This window comes from Panthera uncia, chromosome D1 (genome assembly GCF_023721935.1).
Source record: "Panthera uncia isolate 11264 chromosome D1, Puncia_PCG_1.0, whole genome shotgun sequence".
NCBI classification, from domain to species: domain Eukaryota; kingdom Metazoa; phylum Chordata; class Mammalia; order Carnivora; family Felidae; genus Panthera; species Panthera uncia.
In genome coordinates this window covers 48,795,944-48,815,854 of record NC_064808.1, presented here as the reverse complement: position 1 = coordinate 48,815,854, position 19,911 = coordinate 48,795,944, and the positions used below count along the sequence as shown (strand labels likewise).

At 48.4% G+C, this 19,911-nt stretch overlaps 1 protein-coding gene across 3 annotated transcripts in view; it reads left to right on the top strand.

The window, feature by feature from the left end:
- PPFIBP2 (PPFIA binding protein 2) overlaps positions 1–19,911 on the top strand; it is a 145,153-nt gene that overhangs the window by 52,981 nt on the left and 72,261 nt on the right. The window contains exon 1 of one of the 3 annotated variants that reach the window (XM_049650782.1): positions 9,273–10,812. The exons of the other annotated variants lie outside the window; for them this stretch is intronic. Coding sequence (XP_049506739.1) covers positions 10,765–10,812 — 48 coding nt within the window. The 5' untranslated portion in view covers positions 9,273–10,764. Of the gene's footprint in view, positions 1–9,272; positions 10,813–19,911 lie in introns of those variants that run through there. 3 annotated transcript variants of the gene reach the window in all.

The following is a 19,911-nucleotide window of genomic DNA, read 5'->3' as shown; positions in this document are numbered from 1 at the left end:
TTCACTAATATATAGCTCTGCTGCAGAGAATGTCCAGGAACATTTTTTACCTCTAGATATTTCCTTAAGATAGAGTCCTAAAGGTGGAACTAAGGTAAACAGACACAATACAAGATACTCCATTAAACTTGAATTGTAGATAAGCAATGGGTAATTCTTAATAAGTATGTCCTATGCAGTTTGCTAAATCTGGCAACTCTAATCCAAGGGTATTAATATCTTTAAGCCTTTGACACATTCTTCCCAAACCACTTTTCAGCAAGATTTTGCTCATTTATATTTTCACTGGCAGGGCTTGAGGTACATCCTGATCAACAACAATCACTAAGATTTAAAAACCAACTGAACTAATTTCTTAGGAAAAAGTGTCTTTTTACCACTTTGCATTTCTTTGCTTAGTGGAAGGCTAAACATTTTATATTTATTAGTATTCTTTTGTATGGTATCCAAAGTTCTGATCTCCTACCCCTATCTGGAAAAATTCATTTTCCATTTATGCATATTTATATACACAGTATTTTCCTAATGTATGTAAATTATAAAACATAGCCCCATATAAAGATTTTTAAAGGACAGGTTGAAAAATAGTTCTAATATTTTCTTGCCAACACCCCGGAGTTCACCTTGGATCTCCCTACCTTACCCTCATCTATTCATATTCTATGTTCTTCTCCCCTCTCCCCTTGAGGATTTTAGTGCTTTTCTTATATATTAACCTTTTTAAGAGCGGTCACTTTGTGGCATTTTTCTTACTTTGTTTTTAAAATGCTGTTTGTGTTGCTTTTTGAGACAAAACTTTAAAAGGGTTGTAATTATCAATCTTTCCTGCTTGGGTTTCTTGTTTTTCTTTTATCCCTGGAAAGGCCTTTTTTAACCTTGGATCAAATAATACTCACCTGTATCCTCCTCCAGTAAGTTCATGGTTTGATTTGTGTCTTAGAGTTCACTTGAATTCACCTGCAATATTTCTTAATGTGTGGTGTGAAATAGGATTCTAACTTCGATAACTTACTAAAAAGGAATCTTAAATATTTCTGATCCAAAGACAGTCAACATGGTTATCAGTTTTTCAAGATGTGTTGCTGAAAACCACTTATATTAAGATCTATAGATCTGTTTTGGGGTTATTGTGGTTGGGGGAATGCCTGCCTTTGAAGAGAGTTTTCCTGAAAGTTGTGTTCAGAGTCTTCTACAGTAATTATGGCCCATCAGCAGCTTATGAACGGTGTACTTTCAGGGCAGGTCAGAAGTTCATATAAACATTCCAGGATACCAGCACAGGATGTTAAGTTTTGATTCTGGGCAGAGACCGCCTGTCTGTATATTACATGTTGCAGACCTAAAGTCCTTTTATAATCTGGGGACACACACATTCTATAGTAGGTCTTCCCTGTGTGGAAATAGAGTCCAAAGTAGTGAACAAACCCACTGGTCCATTTTGGATTGGTTTTAGATGGGTACCATTAGTCAGAAGACTTTGCCATTTAAACTGTGGTCTGTGGACCAGCAACCTTGCCACCCTCTCTGATCGTTTGCTTGCTGCTTTGTGTTTTTATAAAAGGGCAGAAGCTCCACACCTATACCCATCAAACTATCTCCCAGTGATTCCTAGTCACATTACCGTTTGAGAAACGCTGCCATAAACCACAGAGACTTAAATTATTTAAAAGTATGTGTGGCTTAGAATTGGAACTAATAAGGCAGCTTGAAGGGTCAGGCAGTTAGTGCTTATGCCTTGTCATCCAGGATATCTGTGTCCCTTCGTGTTTGTGCTATTCTCTTCTTTAGTCAACTGGCTTTGCCATATGCCTCCATTACTGCTTTGTCATATGTTGTCCTGGATAGTCCAGTTCTGCCTCATGACCTCTCTGGCAGTTGGTGTTGCTTCTCCAGAGAAGTGGCATAAACAGTAAGGAGGTTTATATGTCACTAACAAGATAGGCAGAAGACGGGTGGTTCCAGGATCAAATCAGTGGTTCTGGGATGACCTCAAGGGCTCTGGCTCTTTCCATCTTTCTGCCCCAACATCCTTAAGGGGTTGGTTTTTCCTCAGGGCTATCACCTAACAGTTACAAGATGGCTAGTGCAGCTCCAGGCCACATGTCCAGAGGTAGGACGTGTCCTTTCCTTTTTCCCACTCTCCGCCCCCCCCCCCCCCCCCCCCGCCAATTAGGAAGGAAAATCTTCTCTGAAGCCCTGCAGCAGACTTCCCATATAGTCCCAAAGTTTGGATCTGTTCACATGTGTAAGCCCTAGCTGCAAGGGAGGCTGGGAAATCAGTATTGGCACATTCATTCACCATAGTGGTAGGTAGCCTTTGTCCGAAAGGAACTATACTAGGAAGGAGGGGGAATGAATGGCTCTTAGAAAGACAGCCCAGAGAAACTGCCACATGGCCTTTAGATTTGATTTTTATTCTTGTTGACAAATTCTTTTCATGTTTTCTCTCCTGCATTCATTACCCGCCCCCCCCTTCTTTCTTTCCCACTCTATCCTGCTGTGTGTGTGTGAGAACTCCATTTCCTGGAAGAGAGAATCTAATTGGTCTGCTCCTAATTTTTAAGTTTGTTTGTTTTATTTTGAGAGAGTGAGAGTGTGAGCAGGGGAGGGGCAGGGAGAGAGAGAATCCCAAGCAGGCTCCGTGTTGTCAGCACAGAGCCCGATGCGGGGCTCAAACTCACCAACAGTGACATCATGATGTGAGCCAAAGTCTAGAGTCGGATGCTTAACTGACTGAGTCACCCAGGTGCCCTGGGCTGCTCCTAATTTTGAGCTAAGTTCCCCAGGCCTACAAAGAGATGTTAAGTGCAAAAGAAATGGAAATTAAAGACCTTTCATTTACGCACGGCTGTGGATTAGCTGCCCTTGGGTCACACAAGGGCCAGTTAGCTGTGGTGAGAGGACCATGTGATTAAAAAAAAATGCTCTCCTCTGTACTGTAGACCTTCAGACACCAATGTTGGCATCTGTGCATAAGGAAAACAGGCGCTGAAGAGGCAGAGGTGGATATGGGAGAATGGTTGGTGGTTAGAATAGAAGCAAATAACAGGAATCTGGGCCCTGCCTTTGTCTCAGGTGCAGAAGGTGCCCCTGGTCCTAGTGCATCACAGGCAGCTGTGTTTCTTTACAGTGGGGCTGGTCCTCCCCCTGTCGGTGCTGGCGGGCTGGACAGATAATGATTGGCAGCAGACTCTGCCTAGTGATAGTTATAAACAGGCCAGACTCCTAAAGACCAAGGAGAGCAGACCTGTCCAGGATTCAATAGTGCTGGGTTATGAGTGAGTTTCCAGAGATTTAGGGTCTAAAACAGGGTCTTCCCTTCCTTGGCAGGCAGTAAATGAGGAAAAGTGGGCTCCAGGCCTAGAAGAGTATATGTGGGGCTCTCTAAGCTGGGCCCCCCCTCTGGGGCTTCAATAAGGAAAGGAACAAAGGGCCCAGATTCCCTTGCCCTGGAAGCAGTATCTGTGTCTCAATTCTGGGCCTATCACTAGAAAGTTGGTAGGGTACCTGGGAGCTTCTGGTAAGGCCCTCTTGTAGGGATAGTGTCCTGGGGTTCAGGGTGAACTGGGGCCTGACCGGCAGAGAAGCTTCTGTGGGGCTGTCCTGTGCTGTGGTACAGCAGAATGATATGACCTTAGGAGATGAAATGTCATCTCTCACATTGGGTAGATAGGGCCAACCTCAGGGTCTGTACTAGCAGAGGATGAAGCTGAGACTCTGGCTGGAGGGCTGAGGCATCTCTTCTGTGCTGGGAACGGAACTGAGTTCTACCAAGGGGCTGACTCCTTCATTTCCCTGCAGCCACCTCCTCGGCCTGTGGTGAAGTGCTGATGATGCCCTCAGGGAGAGCATGGCCGTTTCTGGTCAAGAGCTCCTCATTCCCACCAGATGGTCCTGAAGGCCAGAAAGGAGACCAGTGCTCATCTGTGGCCCTGACCTGACCACAGGAGTTGGTGCCACTATGGGCACTTCCAGGAATCTGGCTATACCTTGAGTGACGCTTTTCCATGGTCTAGAAGGGGTATCCCTAATCTTCTATACCTGCTTGCCTTGGCTGGGCAGAGGCTGGTTGGGTAGATCCAGGGCTGGACTGGCAGGGTGGAGCCCATAGAGGGTCTGGTCTTCCAGCTTCCAGTGGGGACAGCCAGCTATCGAGGTGGTGACTCTGGTCCCTGGGGAAGGCCCAAGAGCTATCAGAGCCAGCAGGGTCTCCAGATGGAGCAGCTCTGGGTGCTTCTCTAACCGTTCAGTAACTACCCCTCCTCTCCTCTCACAAAGTGCTAGGTCTGTCCTGCTGTTTAATGGCTTTGGATGTGGACAGGAATCCAGGGTAAAGACCTGAGCTTCAGGGGCTCAAGGTGAAGTCTAAGGAAAGGCTGGCAAACCCAGCAGCAGTAGAGTGAGGGCAGGTCAGGGTGAGGGGAGGAGGTGGACAGAGAACCCACAGCAGAACTGTTCTCCAGGCCCCACTAAGGAAGCAGGGTTCACGGAGTGGCTTGGCCATCCAGCAGGAGCCCAGACTTTTCTCCCCAAGGTTACAGGTGTCCTGGTCAGCGTGCTTGGGCAACACTGAACTTGGGTGAGACATCATGGGAGGCAGGAATGAGTCAAGAGGCCAGCACTCTGCCACTTGCATGTGGCTTTGAATGAATCTTTTCCCCTCCTCTGGGACTCTTTCCCTACTGGAAGTGACCACTGCTTTGACAATCTGCCTGCCAAGCATTCCAGCGCTGGCTTTTTGGTAGGCACCAGTCATTGCCTTCCACAGCCTAGGCCTTGTGGTCTCCAAAGTGGAAACAGATTAGGGAGCTTCTCTAGGGGCAGCTGCCCCACAGTCTGGTAGACTGTGACCTCCCAGAAGCAGTGGAATGTCATGGCAGGGAAGTGAGGGGAAATCCAGGACATGTGCTCACCTCTGACAGCCTGCAGTAGCTGTGGGTGCCCTCAAGTCCCTTCTTCACTATTCTCTCAAGAAACAAAGTGGCCTGGGCCCAGGAGGGCACATGGCCACCCCCCTCCTCGTTCCACTGCCTTGTCACAGATGGTGGCTTCCTCAGCTCCCAGCTTCTCAAACAAAGCCCTGTCATTCCTGCCAGATTCAGTGTGCAGTCTTTCATTCTGGCCAAAGAGGCAAATCTGTTTACCATACTGAAAAGCCAGAGGAGTTACAAGAAAAGGTAGGGAGAAAAGGCTGTTCTCTGAATTACAAACTGTGAGCTTGTTTCTTATGCCAGGTGATTTGTCTCTGGATCTTTATTCTCCACCCCGGGGGCCTAGAACTAAGATGGATCAGGATAAATGTGTGTTGGACCTCTTCATTTTGGAAAGTTTCAGGGGTTTTATAGGGAAATCTTTTTCTCTGAATCTTGAGAGAAGGAGAAACTTTGTGTTTGTATTTCAAGGTGGGTGGCGGGGAGGGGGGGGTGGAGAAGGGCTTATGTGAACCAGTTCCCAGTGTGTTTCTTGCCTTTCCTTTGAGTGAGAGCTGTAAGTCATAGCTGTCGGCACCACTCTGTCCCACCCCCCCACGTGCTTCCCTCCCAAGAGGCTCCTTCCCTGAGCAGGGCCCGAGTGCCTGTCGGGTTCTTTGTTCCTATGCAGTACTGGATAAAGCCACTAGGTGGGAGTCAGGGATAAATGCTAGAAAGTCGGAATCCCAAGTCCCAAGGAAGAAGGTACAGGCTTTATACAAGGAAAAATAGCTTTGTTTCAATTAGAGAGATGGCCTAAGCTCCTTTCATTAATGAAACTGGTGGGCAGTGTACCTGGGTCAGTTGGCGGAGTTCTTTCCCATCTTCCTTGGAACCTGCTAGACAAAGGGCAAGCCAGAGAGGCCTCTGCGTTTTGTGTTGGGGGAGAGGAAATGGGAGGGCTGAGGGCTGGTCCTGGGAGCATAGACCTGGCCTTCCATTGTCAAAAAGAAGACCTCTCCAGACCCCTTAAGTGCAGTGCTTCTTGCTGGGGCATTATTAGGATGGCTCCCTCCATTCCAGGAGGCATTTCCTGGCCCTGTGTTGCCAGGCCCTGCCCTGGAGAAACCACCTGTACCTTGGATTTTTTTTTTTTTTAATACATTTTTCCTGGCATAGCTTCTCAGAGAGGGGATCTTTCAGCTAGTATAAACTTAGCAGTTTTAACTTTCCTGGGGTTTTGGCTCCCCACCCCTGACCTCCCCCAAGTAAATTGTACCCTACTAAATTCTAAAGGTCTGGCTCCTTGCAGACCTGACTTGAAGAAACTATTTCAGTCTCTAAGAACCAATGTTTATAAATGGCCATGAATGTGTAAACACTGGTGAAAAAGCACATAAATCGTTCCCTACAAGTTTCCTGCTTCGGACCTAGGGGACGTGGTGGCCCATGTTGCCAGGTTAGCATGACTTGGGGTCTGAGCATGCAAACACCCACCAGCAACCTTCTGCCCTTTTAGGCACCACTGGTAGGCAGACAGGCTCTGGAGGCTTCACACTTCCAGGGAAACTTGCTCAATACCTTGTGCTTTAAGAAAAAAATACTTGTGCTTCTGAAAGTGGTTTCCTAACCTCTGACTATTCAAATATGGTGCTGAGCTCCTCATATATGAGCATCCCCTGGGAGCTTCTTAATGCACAGTTTCAGGTCCTGTTTCCAACCTCCTGGGTCAGAATCTGCATTTTTACAAGAAATAGCCTCCAACCCAGGTGATTCATTACAGATGGAGAGGTAGTGCCCTAGCCAGGGGTCAGCAACCGATGGTGTGCATTTGGCTCACTGCCTATTTCTTATGCCCCATGAGCTAAGAATGCTTTTTTATGTTTTTCAATGATTGAGAAATCATAAGAATATTTTTATGCAAAAATGGCCTAAAATCCTAATTTCAGTGTCCACAAATAGCATCCACATAACCACCCTCTTTGGTTTATGTGTTGGCTGTGACTGCTCTTGCACTTACAAATGGCTGAGTTTGGGTGTAACAGAGACCAGATGGCCCACAAAGCCTAGAACATTTACCATCTGGCCCTTTATAGGAAAAGTCTGCCGATCCTGGTCCTAACTCCTTGTGGAGGTAGGTTCCCGGGCCTGTGAACCATGGGGACTTGGGCTGTGGTGATCACGATGCTGTTTTATAAGCAGGACTTGCTTTACAGGCAGTGTCCTCGGGCTGGGCTCCTCCACCTCCACTCCGCAGTGGCAGGCTCCATGTGCAACATACCTGTGGAACACAAACCTGTATCTGGCATACCAGGGGCATCCTGACACTTGTTACCATGGCCCAGAGCCCGAGGCTCAGGGCTGAGCTAGAGTTCAGGACGCAGGTGACCCACGAGACCCCTCCATCCACAGTTCTGCCGGATCAGATGCTGCCGACTCCAGGCAGCTGGCCAGGAGGAGCAACACCGCAGGAACCCATCCCCAGTCATTCCCATGCCTATGTGGGATTCTAGCATGTAGGGGACATTCGTGGGGTCCCCTTCGAGGCCCTGGGATGAGGAAGAGGACAAGCTGTGTGAGTTTCCCTGTCCAAACCTGACCACTGTGTCCTCTTAGCTGTCTTTTTAGTCCCCAAATGGTCAGTCTCTCACGTGTCCTGCTCTTTGCCCTCAGCTGGCTGCCTCATGTTCTACACGGTGATGAGCTGAGTGTGGCTGCTGGTGGGTGACTTGCTTTTGGAAGGCCCCAAAGGCTTTTAGGGTTGCTGTAATGATCCCTGTTTGTGTCTCCCCTGTGGGTCCTGAGCACTCTCCAGCGGTGGGTCTAAGGGGGTTTATGGGAGGGGGGCCCCCCCCCCCCCCCCCCGACACAAACACGCCCCTTTAAGGGAAGACTAAACCTTTCAGAGTAACTGCATAGGCCAGATGAAACCCTTTGGGAGTCACAGATCATTTTGATAATCTGAAAATAAGGTTTTCAGAAAAATAGTGACTTAAACATCCAAATAGCACTTCGTATGCATTTTACGAACTTCTCCAGGGGCCTATCTAACCCCCCTAAGCCTGCCTGTGGACCACTGTGAGATTCCCCTGGCCAGGATGGCCTTCTGAGGGGGGTGGTGCAGCCATGGGTTTGTCTTGCCAGCGGGATGACCGGGCCATCCCTGGGCCAACTGCCACCTGTGGGTCAGTGAGCAAAAAGGTGCGTATGGCTCTGCTGTCCTGTCTCACTCAGCCCATCAGCCAAACACATGCCCTGCTCCTAGGTCTTTTGGAGTGTTATTTTGTGAATTTTGCATTGATTTATAAAACACACCTTTATTTTTAAAGGCTGAGGTAGGAATTGCTACTTGAGGATACCATAAAAATATGTCAAGAATTTAGCTGTGATTTGGATTCCTCCTTTCTCTTCTCTCCCTTTCTCTACCCTCCCTCCCCACATTCATCACATGAGATGATCTAATAGATGGAAATCCGCCCTATTTTTCCTCTCAGTGGAGCATCTTTACCCTTGGGAAACACACCTTCAAGACTTCTGTTCTCCAAGTAGAGTTTTAGGTTTATCTTGCCAGTCTTCCCGTGTGACCTCACTCTTTCACTCAAAGAATGTTTAAGTTCTTCCTGTGTGCCAAGAACTGCCCCAGGCATGGAGGTCAGAGCAGCATGTCAGGCCTCAGACACATGTTCTCCAGTCCAGTGCAGTGCACAGACCTGTCAACAGTACAAGAGAGCAGGTGGTGAAGTGGAGAAAGGGTGTGACCCGAGCCAACCCCCATGGGCAGGTGGGAGCTAGCAAGGTTGAGAGGGGCCACCACCTTGCTCCCTTGTCCTTTCTTGCCTCCTCACATCAGAATCTACTGAAGGGTACTGAGCCCCCTCCAAGGGGAGCAGGGGCTGGGACTGTGCCCTAGCATTCCCCATCCAGCCCCCCAAACCCACTCTTGCCTCTGTTTCCCTAGAGTCCCAGAAACCCCTTTACCACATACATGTGGTAATTCTGTATTTACTCAGGCCAGGAAGGTGGTTTCATTCACCTTGGATGCTGGTTAAATGTGTGTTGACCAAATGAATTCTTCCTTCAGCTTCCCGAGGCTTTTGGCGGGGTGGGGGGAAGCTCACCTACCCCTGCAACCATGGAGAGGTGTTTCACCAACACACCCTATCCTGGTTCTGGTCAGGGAAATTCAACCAGGTGGGGCCAGAGGTGAGGAGGGCCCAGAGCCCAGTGTGTGGACAGCAGAGCCTGCTTTTCCTTTCTAGCCTCTGATCTGGGTGTGTCTCCAGGAATTTACTCCTCCCCTCGTGCCAGCTGCTGGCCAGAGCCCTCCCGCCGCCTCTGATCGCTGTGACTGGGCCAGCCTGCTGGGGACTGGCCTGCCAGGCCAGTTTCTGTTCTTTTTGGGGCAGCGGTGGGTGCCGAGGCCATGCTAGGGGTCATGCCCATCCCCAGCAGAGACTTCTCTTCAGGCCGGCAGTTCCAGGAACCCCCTGGTGACCCCCAAGGGCACCGGCAAGGCCCACACAATCACAAGATGTACATCTGCAAGTCGTTTATGGCAGCAGTGCTCGGGGGCCTTGCGTGTAACCACATTCCCACTGCACCCACATCAAGGACCGCTTTCATAATCGGCCTAGCCAGAGGCCGCATGTTAAGGGCCAGGCAAGGGAGACAAGCTGTGTTTAGGGGAGCTCTGAAAGGAGTGTGGGGGTGGGGTGTGAAGGTGGAGGGCAGCCTAGGGGGTGGGGTGGGGAGTGGTGCTGGGGAGGCCAGCCTGGAAGGCCAGCGAAGGAAGACTGACAGTTCCCCGTCTCTGTCAGCCACTGCCTTCCCAGGGCTCCTACCCAGAGCTCTCCCTAAATCTCACGGGCACACACATGCGGTGGCCTCACCTTCCCCCCTCTCTGGCTTCTGAGGCAGCTAGTCTAGAGTGGGGGACAGCCGGCAAGGCCTGGGACTTAACGGGAACTGTACCCATCCCAGTGCTAAACATGCCCGAGGGAGCCCTGGTCGTGGTGGCCAACAGCAGCACCGGGCCAGATGCCTCCGATGGCAGATGTCTCCTGGGGAGCAGAGGTTCGCCCCTGGCAGATGGTGCCACCAGCGCCAAGGACAGCAGACACCCGGTGGGGCCAGGAACCCAGAGCGGAGCTGGTTCTGAATGTGTTCTTTTTTGGAAATGACAGGCTTTCCTCAGGGCCCAGCCCGACGCCTGCCTGGAAAAGGGGTAGGCGTGGGCTTCAGGGTGGGGGTCAGGCTGTGTGTGGGAACCAGCAGCTCCTCCAAGAGCAGCACTTATTTTTAGTCTTCTCCCCAGTCCCAAATAAACTGAGAGCAGCTGGGAGCCTGTGGGTAAATGCAGAGTGGAGCAGAGACAGGAAATCGGGGTCTCTCGGTAATGAGTTCCAGCCACTGCAGAAAGGGGAAGCCAGACGAGGAATTTTCTTCAGGACTGTTTCCCTCTGGCAGGCTCTGGTATTATCACCAAAAAGAATGTTCGTGTGTGTGTGTGTGTGTGTGTGTGTTTACAACTCCTGTCCAATTCTGTCTTTTTTCCCTACCTTTTTGCTAGGTTTGATTGCTTTGCAGGCTCCAGATCCCAGAGCTGGTGCCTGTGTGTGTCTGGGGGCGGAGGGGGAGGATACCGGAGCGGCACGGTCCGGTCGGAGCCGTTGTATATCTGAAACTGTTTAGGGAAAGGCTGAAGGACGCAGGCCTGGGAAGTGGGGAAACTTGAACACAGCTTGACGTCCCCAGGGGGAGGGGGCAGAAACAAGGAAGAGGAGAGAATTTGGTCTCTGGCCAGAAAAAGGGCTTTTTCAACCAAGGAATCTAACTGCTGACATGGGTGCCCAGCATGGATGGGGACATTGATGTTTACAAGCATTTTGCGTGGCTGAAGAGGGTAAGTGACTGGCTGCTTTATCTGGGTCTCCCTGGAGATGAGGGCAAGAGAGATGCTTGGGAGGGGGGTTGGGGGGGGTAGTATTTGTCCGGCAAAACCCTGTCGTGGCCAAATTCTCCATGAGAATCTAATTATAGGCACTAGGGGAGAAAACAGTCAGCTGTCTTTGTTTCTCCGCTGACATTCTGGTGAATGAGTCTCTGTACAGAAAGGCACGAATGGGGTGAAGAAAGTTATTTTAACTTTGGCACTTAAACATTTGGAGGCTCCAAACACCGTGACCAGAAAAAGGTGTCCCTACTGCCTTTCGGTTTGAGGACACAGAGAAGCGGCTGCCTTTCCAGTGCACTGAATTCAGACCTCGTTGAACTTCTCTGCTCTGATGTTATCTGATGGTGTTATTGCTGTCAGCCCGGAGAGCTTCTGTGTTTCCGGAGGCAGGCTCTTGGGGAGAGCTCTCTTCTGAATGCTCTGAAGCCAGGGGTTTGGGTTGCAAGCTTTATGCCTTTTCTTTGGGGGACGAGCTCAAGTGCGGCATGAGCAACGAATGAATGAAGGAAATGAATGTCGGGGCTGGAGTAGCATGAATGATCGCAGAATTCAGGCTCTTCACTCCTTCATGACCATCCTTAAACTGGCGAAGATGGTTGTCCGTTTGTTTCTTTTCACGCCGAGGCTGAGTGTTTCTCAGAAGCAGGAAAGGCGAAGGCAGCCGACAGATAAGAGATTTGACATTGTAAGCAGAGAGGAGCAGGAGGGACAGGAGGTGTCCGGCTTAGAAGGCCCCTGACTCCAGCCCCTGCACACGGGGCCTGCAGCTTTTGTGTGCGCTCTCTTCAGTGCTCATTCTGCAAATATTTATAGAGACGGGGGCACTGGGTGTCCAGTGGTGAGCAAAGCAGAATCTGTCTCTGCCCTTGTGGATCCACCATCCAATGTGGGAGACAGAGGTTAAACCATCCCAGTAAATAAACTTGAAGTTACAGATTAAGTGCATTGAGGAACAGAATTGTGAAAACTGCTACTAGCCACCATGGAGGGGTTTGAATGATTGAGAAGGAGCAGTGAGGCAGCCCTCTGAGCAAGGAGCCCTTCACCGAAACCTGAAAAGTAGGAGTGACTCAGGTGGAAGATGGGGTGAAGAACATTCCAGGCAAAGAGGCTAGTATGTGTAAAGGTCCTAAAGTAAGAAGGATTTAGGCAAGCTTCAAGACTGAGAGAAAGCCAGTGTGGCTGAGCTCCGCGATGGGGGAGCTGGCAGATGCTGGTCTCATAAGGCAGTGAAGGGTAAGGGTTGTGGGGGATGTGGTTCATAGGACAGGGGACTTGTGGCAGGGAAATGACCTGGGACACAGGCAGATCCAATTTGTATTTTAAGGCGATAACTCTAGCTGTGGTGTGGCGTAGGGCAAGCTGTGTTGCAAGGCAGCTAAACAAGACTAGAGCTTTGGGGGCTTGTTGGGATCAACTGGTACAAACCCTCCATTTAACAAAGCCCGGGAGAGGCTAAGGACCTCATGATTATTAATGTTAGAGATATTCGTGGTGCAGCCTGACCTTGTACCCTGCTTTCTGTCTTCCACTCCAGTTCTCTGGCCTCCTCTCTTTCGCCAAATATGTAGAAAATTGTTGGTTTAGAACCCAGCAGAAAACCCTGTCTGTGCTCAGCCCCTGCTCAGCTTTGGGATGGGGGCGCTGCAGCCAGCAGAGAGCGTGCTGGCGGGACCAGAGATTTTGGCAAAGATTTGTATCCTTTGTCTTAAGCGTTCAAAAGCCTTCACTGAAGATCCTGGGGCAAAATAGGTGAGAAGCACGCTTCTCATCCCTTAGTCTGTTTTTCCTGTATCGAAAATGAAGCTTTTTAACCAGGAGGTCTTCCAGCTGTGATGTTCAATGTCTCAGCGGATATAACTGCACACCTCGTGCAGAAGTTCTGTCTGTAGAGGAACTAATCTTGCATGTGCTGCAATGTTAGAGAGCCCTTTCTGTCCTGAGACCCAGGCTGTGCACATTGGCTCCTGTGCATAGCTGGAAGTCAAACAAGGGGATTTCAGAAACCCCTAGGATGACTCCTAGTAAGACAGATTATTTTTCTTCCACTTGTAGAGTGTTAAGGATCATTAAAAAACAAAGCACAGGGTATTGGATATGACCTAGACAGCATGATCAGAGTTATCTCTCCCCCTAAACAGATTCTTCTCTTTTTTTCTTAAAATTTTAAAAATGTTTTTATTTATTTTTGAGACAGAGAGAGACAGAGCATGAGCAGGGGAGGGGCAGAGAGAGGGGGAGACACAGAATCCAAAGCAGACTCCAGGCTCTGAGCTGTCACCACAAAGCCCGATGTGGGGCTCGAACTCACAGACTGTGAGATCATGACCTGAGCCGAAGTCGGACGTTCAACCAACTGAGCCACCCAGGTGCCCCAGATTCTTCTTTTAAATATCCTTTAAAAAATGCCTTCATGCTGTGACCTTTATCCTAAGCCCCCCAGACTTGCTGTTAGTCTGGAAATGAAAGCCCAGGCTCACCTGTCTGGTTGGCTTTTGAGACTTTTTGCAACTCGGCTTCAACTTACCTTTTTAGTCTCATCATGTGTATCTACTCTGAGCTCCCAAGTGTGTTCCCTCCCTCTTCTGAGCTTGTGCCCAGCATCCTCCTAATTGCCACGCACTTTGACTCCATTGAGGCTCTTCTTTTTCCAGCACTCCTTTGCTGGCCCCATCCCTCTAGTGGGCTCCTCCATGATAGGTATCTAGTACATTCCATCTGCTTGGCTCACACACCTCTTTTCCCACTTGTTTTCAAGCCAAGGTGGCTTGGAGAACTGGTTTCTCTTGGCCCAGGGGTTTTGACAGTGGAAACACTGTCTCCTTCATCTTCCCATGCAGAAGGGGTGACTCTAGGAAAGGTGCATGAGGTGTGGCCTGGTGCACAAGCTAGCAGCCGTCACCCTTTGACCAGTCTAAGAGGTCAGTGCCTTGGAGCAAGACCAATGCTTTGAATGTGGGGGCGATGAGGGAGATGCCTATGGCCAAGGAGGCACAGAGCTAGAAGGGAAGCATGGGCTTGGAAAAGGGGTGTTGTTCTGTGGCCTTTGGGGGAGGAGATAGTGTGTACTATCGTCATTAAGAACGTGCAGTTTGAAGTTTGGAATCTGGCTTTGCCACACTTACTGGCTATGTGATCTCAGGTAGATTACCTCAAGCCCTACATTTCTTCCTCTATGAAATAAAGAAGATACAGTGTCTGCCACATACAGGGTCAGGTAAGATAATGTCTGTAGAATGCTTAGCATAGTACCATGCATGGGAGAGACCTTCACTAACCATTAACTCCTACTGGCCATTATGAGGAATTAGAGGGCGGGGGTTGAAAGTGGAACAGTGGCACCAGTTTGGTTCTCTTCTAGCAGCATATGTCAGGCCATTGGTTCCTACGACTCTCCACTCCTTTCTGCATTCCATGCCAGGTCTCAAACCAAAGACCTAAGAGGGGCGGCTGTGTCCCGGCTCGCTGTGAGTAACCAGAGGCCCCAGCACTGCTGGCTCTGGCCAGCTTGGCCATGGCTGCTAAGTGAAGGCCGGCCAGAGCTGCTCCTCCAGCTCCAGCTCCAACAGACAGAGCCCAGGGACAAGGGAATCTCCTGCCACAAGCATCCAGAGGGCCTCTGCCCCTCAGCTGTTTGGTTCCTGATTGACCGACAAACAGCTCACACCTGCCCTGCTTTGAGAACAGTGGCTCCAACCCACAGCGTTGTGAAAAGAGTCTCTAAAAATAGCTCCAGGCAGGGTCTATGGGGCCCACCCACTGCCCTCTGAGGAGTGGAGCTTATTTTCCCAGGAACAGAAATGCCACCAACGTCAGCCTCTTCACGCTGCTGCTGGCTTCTAGCACTTTCAGTGTTTAAGCCAACTTCCAGCCCAAAGTCACAAAGGAAAAGGAATTACCGTGGCTCCCCTACGCAGTTAGCTTGCATTCTGGAGTAGGATATGGGATGAACTCAAACTGCTAATGCGAGATTTCACTCTGTGTCCTCTGGCACTCAAATGGTTGATCCAGTAGCCTGGGCCAGAAGTGCTATAGGCTCCAAAGATTAACAGACACACAGGCATCCTAGCTCTAGGCCTTGACTCGCCTTGCACTGTGGTTGGACTGCAGTGCAAGGGAGAGAAGTAAGCAGCAGCCTCTGCGAAAGTCTCTCCTACTGGCTGACCACACCCACCCTGGGTCCGGCTCCTTGGGTTCACGTCTCTGCTCTATGTGACCTTAGATGATTGATTTAACCTCCCTGGGATTTAATCACCTTGACCATAAAATATGGATAAATAATTCGATGTAGGTAAAGTGCTTAGGAAATCCATCATAAGCATTAGTTATGGTGGTGATGATCTGGACCATAACTGGCAGCTTTTGGTTACTCCAGAGCCACATGCCCACCATGATCCTGGTGGAGAAGTTTTTCAAGACCACGAGGAGGGTAACAGTGGGTATGGTTACTCAAGGGTTCTAGCTGTTTGCAATTTTGTATAGGTACATCCCGTTTTTAGTCAATGTACCCAACATGCCCAACCATCCTATTCTTCAGTATAAGAGCTGGAATTCTACCATCTCTGACATCTGGCACCTGTGACTCCTGTCTGTCAGCTTCTTGGAGAGGCCCTCAGGCCTTTTTCCCAGCAGGGTTTAACAAGGTGACATCATACTGGGGCTGCTTGCTAAAAAGCTCATGCATCATGTAGAGCAGCACAGCCATTGGTAGCTCCCTGGTGGGCAGCAGTGTTTGGGGATCCCAGACTCCTCCCTGCATTCTCCCCTCTCAACTGATGTCACCACCTACTTTGCTGGGGGAAAAATAGCCACCCATAGATGAACTTCTCCCCTTCCCTCCCCTTCACCACAAAATGTAACTGTGTTCACAGCCAACATTTTCAACTTCTGTTTCATGGGCCAAGGCTAACTTGGGATCCTGTCCTCCTGACCTAGTCTGGTTCCGCAGCCTCTTGTGCCTCTGATCATTTCTTCTCTCCTCTGCCCTGCCTGCTCGTCCGTGTCCTTGGCAGAAAATGCTTCTCCTCTGTTCTTAGAGCAAAACAAATCACGACTGTCTTTGACCTGGTACTTGCTTCTCCAGGCTGCCTGATAATGTGTCTGCCTTTCCCCATCAGAAATCTTGAAAGAGTGGGCTGAAAACTTACCATTCTACTCTTTCCTGGCCATTTCCAAACCCACTGCACACTGGCTTTGTCCTGAATGACTTCTCTCAAATTCCTTCTATAATGTTCTCACTGCCTCCGATTCCCTAGCAACTTTTAGTATCCATTTCCCCCAGGATTCATTCCCATTTGAGAATTTCATAGGGTTAACAGGATTCTTGTGACCAGAGAACCAGCTCCTCACTCTGGCCTTCCACCTAATCCCATGTTTTCCACCTATGGATCTTTGTCTCATGCCGATTTGACTGTTGGCTCCTCAGAGTGTCCAGACAGTCCAAGAAGCACTGGGCACTTACTTCTAATGTCTCCAGTCACAGCACGCTCTCCACCCCAGCCCCAGCACCTGATGCTACCCCTCTGTCCCTGAAATGTTACTAATAACAATGAGCCAGTGTGTCTGTTGGTATTGGCAAGATGAGGAAAGTGCACCACTCATAGAACCTCCTGTTTGTACTATCCCCCTGGCTTTAATGTCCTCCCTTCACAAGATACCAGCGCACTTACAAATGCCACTTCTTCTGCAGCCCAACACTGTCGGTCCCTTCTGTATCCAGCCACCTGATCAAGAGCTTGTAGTGGGGACCACGCTTCTCCAAGGCTATACTTTTGGAACAAGATCTTAGTAAATCCAGTGCATTTCTTTCACTCCAGATCGTCCTTAGGATGATCATTTAGGAGCCATCATGCACATCACACCAACTCCTTGATTAGGGAGCTTATAGGTAGATAGTCTTTTGTTTTCTGTGTTAGTCTGGGGGAAACCAGAGTGTCTGAAGGGTAGTTGATGGTCATGGCTTTATGGGTAGTCTTTATTAGGAAAACTTTCCAGAGATTCTGCTCTCCCATTTTCCTGGGGGAGTTCCTTCATAGCTTTCCAAGCTCATTCAAGCAGTGACTCCACTCTAAAGCCTGTCTTCTCCCTTGAGGGTATAATCCATTTGTCCCTCTCCTGTACCACCGCTGCTGGCTTATTCTATGACCATACTTATCACATCTCCCTGTCAGACTACAAAGCTCTCTGAGGGCAGGGAATGAATCATTTGTTTAGCACAGTGTGGCACCTAGTAGGTATTCAGGAATATTTGAGTCATTGAATAGATAAGTGAAGAAAGAATGTGTGATTACATGAACTTTAGTTGACCAACCTGTTTGCTATTTATGAACTTTGCTTTACTTTCCCTCGAAGGTGGGCATTTAGATCATTTGACAGTGACACCTCTACCAGCAACATTTATCCTCCTCTTAGATATAATTGAAACCAGGAGGTGGAAGACCTAAAGAGGTCAAGGTCAGGATAGGATTTCTCTTGTTGGACTCTGAGTAGTCAAGAAGCTGATCGCACTCCACTCCTACTGCATCTGGAAGAAACTTCTTTAACTCTGTGCCAAAGATTGTAAACTGGCTTGACTATTCTTTGCCTAGAAAAGGTGGAACTGGTCCTGGGAACAGTTGGTTTTATAATAACTGACAGAAAACCTTTAACTCCCTAACCAAAAAATCTAGGGAGACTTTCCTATTTAGAAGCACCCACCTACACTCCTACTGCTTGGTTCCCTTGGTGATAGGTAACCTGAACTATGTAACAGGAATTGAGTATTGCCTCATGACCCACTTTTTATTTTTTTTGGTCCGTTTATTTTTAAGGTCTACATTTTTCAAGTTTCTAAAAAGTTTGGTATGTGAGTGGTACTTCTGAGCTTGAAGTCTGGCCTGAGTGACTCTGACCTCTCTTCTGTGCCTGGCAGCTATGACTCACTTAAAATTGGTTTTCTGGATTTGATAAAATCCTCTTGACTATGCAGCCTGGAAATACTACACATTTTCCCTTGTTTTCTTATTCAGCTAAAAACACGTCATCTCACATTCCTAATGACTAATGAAGGGAGAGCCTTATCCAGTATGTTGTTCAAAATCTTCATGTATTTACAAGCAAGAGGCCATCATATAAAATGATCTGACCAGTTGGGACAGTATTTGAAATGTGGCCAGGATCCTGAGGGGACTGGAATTCACAGCTTATTAGAAGCACTGAAGGAAATGTGACTTTACCTTGTGAAGACTGAAGATCTTGGTATCAAAACATGGGGGCAGATGTATTTTGGAGCCCAAGGCAGCAGCTCTGAGAAGTAGCTGTTGGCTCTGAATAACACCGTGATGGCTAGAGCTGTCACACTATACAGCCTTAGGATTTGCCCACACTCCATGCTTGCATGCCCCATGATACCCCCATGTGACCTCTCATCTGCCCCACTTGACTGTTCTGGAACCAGCTCTTTCCCCATGTTCAGAGAAGTGAGATGCTGACAGGAGGTCTTCTAGCCTGTACCAGTCAGGGGAATACTGTACAAGTGGCCTACCCAGCATTCCTGAGAGGGGACCATACCATATGCAAAGGGCATGCCGTTTTGGTAGAATCTGGCCGGGAGGAGAAAGAGTCCTCCTGGGGATTCTGCATGGCTCCTGGCCTTGGCATCAAGCACTCTTCTCCAGACCTCTGCAGAGACCTAACATGGCTCTTCCTTGGCCAAGCTACAATGGAGGGGCCAGCCAAGAGTGAGCAAGCATCATGGAATCTAACTAGCCACTAGAGTCAGAGGGTGATGGCTCTGGGGAAGCTGCCAGGGGTGATTTGGCTAGAATGCTAATGTTTAACTTAAATTGGACCTGACTTCCAGATTGGAACAGAAATAAAAATTCAAGTTTTTATGATTGGTGATTATCAGCTATTGAAATTCTCATTGTGCTCCTTTGTAATGTATGTAGTACATATTACTTACAATATGTAGTAAAATGCTCACAAGGAAGAAAAACTTGTGGTCCTGTAGATCTGACTCAAAGCATGGGCATCTTTTCAGGGACAATGGAAAAGTGACACATCCTCAGCTGTTTACACCACAAGTATGATTCCAGAGCTCTTAGATAGCAGTGAGTTCTATGTTGTCACTTGGGCTTTTTTCTTTCTTTCTTTCTTTATAGCCTGAAGATATTTTGGTTATTGTTCCCCTGGGCTGTTTGTACAGATCTTTACAGATACTTCATAGGTGTCCTAATCAGAAACATTGCCTTTTTGTTCTCTTGAACAAAAAGAATGAATTAATTAAAACTGTCAGTACAAGGGATGAACTGCTTGTAACCGTACTTTGGTCTTTTAGCTTAAACAAAGCCGTTTAAATGATTTCCATATTTCCACCATCATTCAAAAGCTGTTTGTATTAGACAGGAAATATTAGAGCATCCCTCTATAAAGAACATTCTGTGCCTTTATTCCTGTAGATTTTGAGGCTTAATGACCTAACTGACCCTCTACATTGCTCTGTGAGGTATAATTTTTTCCATTTAAAGGATAGGAAACCCTGAAATGAGATGACCTACCTAAGAGTACACATGGTTAGTACAGCCCTGCCTCCTAGACATTCGTAGCTGTCATTTTGCAGAGGTCATGCCTGTGTAGGAGGAGGCTATAGGAATTCTGCACATGCATATGGAAGCCCACAACAAAGTCTCCAGGGATCCCCTGCCTTGAATTCCAGATGGGCAAAGGGTGGGTGTGGGTACCCCAGCTCTTGGCCCCCCAGCTCCCAGACCTCACATTTGTACAGCATGTACAGACATGTCAGTCTTTCAATATAACTTCTTAAATGGCAGTTAGGTGTTTTCATGTTCTTATTGCCCTTTATTTATTCGTTTCTCATTCACCCTTACATCTTTTAGCTCTGTTTTACCTTCCTATTTATTGTTGTGTTTTAATTTATTTTTACTACCCCCCCCCCCACACACACCAGTTGATACCCATGGGTCTATCACATCTTGTATTATCTCCTGCCTTAACCTTCTTTCTCTACATGCGAACTAATGGAGGCCAACAGATGGTAGATAGGAAGTC